The sequence below is a fragment of the Fonticula alba genome, assembly GCF_000388065.1.
Source record: "Fonticula alba strain ATCC 38817 unplaced genomic scaffold supercont2.13, whole genome shotgun sequence".
In the NCBI taxonomy this organism is placed as follows: Eukaryota; order Rotosphaerida; family Fonticulaceae; genus Fonticula; species Fonticula alba.
In genome coordinates this window covers 315,832-319,230 of record NW_009242983.1, presented here as the reverse complement: position 1 = coordinate 319,230, position 3,399 = coordinate 315,832, and the positions used below count along the sequence as shown (strand labels likewise).

General features: G+C 74.8%; 2 protein-coding genes across 2 annotated transcripts in view; one reads left to right on the top strand and one right to left on the bottom strand.

The window, feature by feature from the left end:
• H696_05733 (hypothetical protein) overlaps positions 1–203 on the bottom strand; it is a gene marked incomplete at its 3' end in the record, with an annotated part of 5,291 nt that extends 5,088 nt beyond the window's left edge. The window contains exon 1 of the mRNA XM_009499547.1: positions 52–203. Coding sequence (XP_009497822.1) covers positions 52–124 — 73 coding nt within the window. The 5' untranslated portion in view covers positions 125–203. The remainder of the gene's footprint in view (positions 1–51) is intronic.
• Positions 204–3,288: 3,085 nt separating this feature from the next.
• Positions 3,289–3,399, top strand: part of H696_05732 (hypothetical protein) — a gene marked incomplete at its 5' end in the record, with an annotated part of 4,321 nt that continues 4,210 nt past the window's right edge. Inside the window, one exon of the mRNA XM_009499546.1 lies at positions 3,289–3,326. Coding sequence (XP_009497821.1) covers positions 3,289–3,326 — 38 coding nt within the window. The remainder of the gene's footprint in view (positions 3,327–3,399) is intronic.

Genomic DNA, 3,399 nt, shown 5'->3' with positions numbered 1-3,399 from the left:
GGGGCAGGCGCAAAAGCAGACGAGCCAAGTTGGCCCGGGGACATGGCGCACCGTTCAGGAGGGCATCGGCGACGACATTCTGCTGCGCGGCGGAGGACGAGCCGTCGAGGGAGGAGTCGGCCATGGCGTGCCAGGGGTGTGTGCGTGTGTATGTGCGGCCACGGAGGGGGGGGGGAGGGAACGGGGAGCGGGGGAGGAGCGAAAAGCAAGGGGGAGGGGGGGCGACGGGGAGGGGGGAGAGGGAGGGGAGGAGGGGGTGTCGCCAGTGAACACAATCTGTGTGCCGGTCGGGCCGGCGCCGGCCCAGGCTCGGGCACCGCCGGCCCAAAGAGGGTCCCAGCGCCGGGGACGACCGGGGGCAGGCCTCTCCTCCCAACTCCGGGGCCGCCGGCCGCCACAGCCAGGGGTGCCGGCCTCCGCGACCGCCCCGGGGGCCGTGTGCCGGGGTGTCCGGCATCTGTTCGGTCCGCCCCCCCCCCCCCTCTCTCTCGGGGCCTCCGTTCGGGGCGCGCCCGGAGCCCGGGGTTCACCGCCCCGGTGCCCCGTGCCGAAGACCGGGGCCCGACACGCCTGCGCACAGCGCGAACGAAGCCTCGCAGCCCCGGCGCCCCCGGCCCGGCGAAGGGTTGGAATCTACCCCTCGGCCCCGTCGGGGGCAGCCGGTGTGCGCGCATTTGCCCGTGCCTCAGCCCCCCACTCCGCCCCTGACCGGGAGAGGGCGGGGGGACTAAGAGAAGGGCCGGCTTCCGGCGTATTTGCGCGTCCCGGCCGGTATGCTGCGAAACAAGAACGCGCCGTGTGCCCGCCGGTTTGGGGGCCGCCCAGCCGCGGGCGCAAACGCCTCTCCCCCCCCCCCCCCGGGCGGGAGAAGCCCCCGGCCAGAGGCGCCCGAGAAGGGAGAAGGGGCTGGCATTGTCGTAATAAATAATCATAACAAATGAGCCTGGGTCTTCCGCTCTTCCAAGCGAAAAGCCCCTGCGCGGGCCCCTCCTCCCTCCTCCCCCGGCCGAGGAGAAGAGCCGGGAAAATGCGCCCCCCCCCCCCCCCGCCCCCGCCTCCAGCCGGCCGATCTCTCCGCGCGCCGTGTCCGTCGGCCGACTGGGGCCTTTTACCCCTGAACCCTTCCGCGCCCCGGGGACCGCGAAGAAACGCACGCCAGGACGAGCATCAGTGGCCCGGCCGAGGGGCATGGGGGCATGCCGACCGGCCGCCCGGCCGGCTGGCCGGCTGGCCGGCGATTGGCTCCCCCGGGCCCCATGCCCCGGCAGACGGATAGGGTTCACCTGCGGCTGCACGTGCGCCGCCGGGATCACGCATCGCACGGGGAATGCACGCCCGGAGGCCGGGCGGACACCATGAGCGGCATCACACCGACCAAACGGATGACGTGCGCCCCGCGGGGCGGGTGAATGGCGCCGGAGCCCCCCCCCCTCCGGCCAAGGGCGCATGCACCCCCCACTGGCGCTGGCTCGTACGCGCGCGCGCGCGGGACCCCTTTCGCGCATGCAGGCCGTCTGACCTGCCCTGCTTTGGAGACGGTCCGCGCGCGCCGGCCGGGGACGCGGTTAAACAACCCACACGGCCCGGGGGGGGGGGGGGAAGGAATGGTGTGTGTGCGGGGCCCGGAGCACAGGACCCCGGGCTGGGGCCAGTGGCAGCCAGAAGGGGGGGCGGTTGGCGGCCGCTCGCGCGCGCGTGTTCGAGCTGCGGGCCGCCGCTCCCGGTTTCAGGCCCTGCGGCTCGGAGCAACGTCAGTGCTGGGTTGTGTCGCGCGCCCGGGCCCGTCCTCGGCCCGGCCCCGGCCGCCTGACGGTCGGCTGGCCCCGTCCTTCACGCATCCGGCGGCCATGCCTGTGGCCAGCCCCCGCGCCGTGGGCGGTGCCGCTGGGGCCACATTCTCCAAGCCCGCGGGTGCCCGGCGCCCCCCCCGGGCTGGCGTCGCGGCCGGGCCAGCGCATTCGGCACACTCGCATGCCCCTGGGCCCCCCCTTCGCCGGGGAAGGGGCGGGGGGCGAAGGGATTCCGGCTGACTCGCGGGCTCTCCCCCCCCTGCTGCGACCCCGGGGGAGGAGCAGGGCCAGCCGGGGGCGCAGCGGGGCGGCCGGGGCCCCGGAAAAGCACCTCTGCGTGTTCTTTCCGGACTGTCGGACTGGCCGGCGGCTCGGCCGCGCGGCCGAGCGGCGTGTGGCTGGGCTGTGTGCGTGCGCGCGCGCGCGCGATCCCCCCATCGGGGCTAGCTCCATGCCGCGAAACCCCGCCGGGCCGGGGACACCCATTTGCCACCACCACCGGGCGAATGCGGCCCGCCGGCGGCCTGGGCGAAGGGCTCCCCGCGCGGAGTGCCGGCACCCTGCCAACGTTTGTTTACCCCCCGGCCGCTGGCCCCAGGTGCCGGCCGCCGATGCTTCTGGGCTTCGCAAGTGCGCCCTGTCTTGCCGCCTGTGCACCCGCGGGACCCCGGGGACACTCCGCCGCCCCCGCGGCCGCCCGGCCCGGCCGCCCGCCGCGGGGGGGATCGGCATGGGCGTCGGCAATCTCCGCCGCCGGCAGCCATCCACCGCCGCTTCCCAGGTCGTGACATTCCCCGAATTCTTGTTCGTCGTTTTCGCCGCACATGCCGGGTTTCCCTGCGCGCTCGGTTTTCGGCCCGAGCCACGGCGCCGCACCCCTCTCTTCCCGGCCCCCCATCCACAACAACAGCTCACGCTCACGCCCGCTGGCCGCCACATCTGCCATGTGCAAACGACCCGGCCCCGGCCGGAGCGCATGCCCCCAGCCCGGGCGCCCCCGCACAACCCCCCCCCCCGCTCTTTTGCCACACAGGGCGGCGCGGGATCGCCCCCGGGCTGCTTCGATGGCCGGCTGTTGGGTGTGCGTGTGCGCGCGCTCGCACGGGGCAGTCAGATCTCCGACGGAGCACCGGTCCCTTTCCCGGAGCCAGGGCCGCCGGGGGGACCCCGGGGACGGCGCTCCGCTCGTGTCCTCGCGCGCCGGTCGCCCCGCCGGGCCAGCAGGAGCAACGACACAGGCGATGCGGCCGGGCGCCCGCCTCCCCCGCCGCTAGCCGCACCGGAACGGCGGTCGGCGTGGTCCCCGCCCGTGACCGGGGCGAGAGGCGTTTTTTTGTTGAAAATACCCCCACCCGATCGGGCCCCGGTCGGGAGCCGGTAGCACTTGCACTTTCACCTCGCCTCCCCATACCCCCCCCCCTCGCACCTCTCCCTCCCTCCCCTCTCCCACTCGTCTTTTCGCTCCCCCTGCCCCTACCGCACAAGCTATCGGGGAGTCATGACGGCCACACCCGCATCGGCGTCCTCCTTCGGCGGGTACGCCCCTTCCCCGCCCTCGCGCTTGCTTCCTTCATGTGGGCCCAGCCGCTTACCGCCCCCCCCCCCCCCC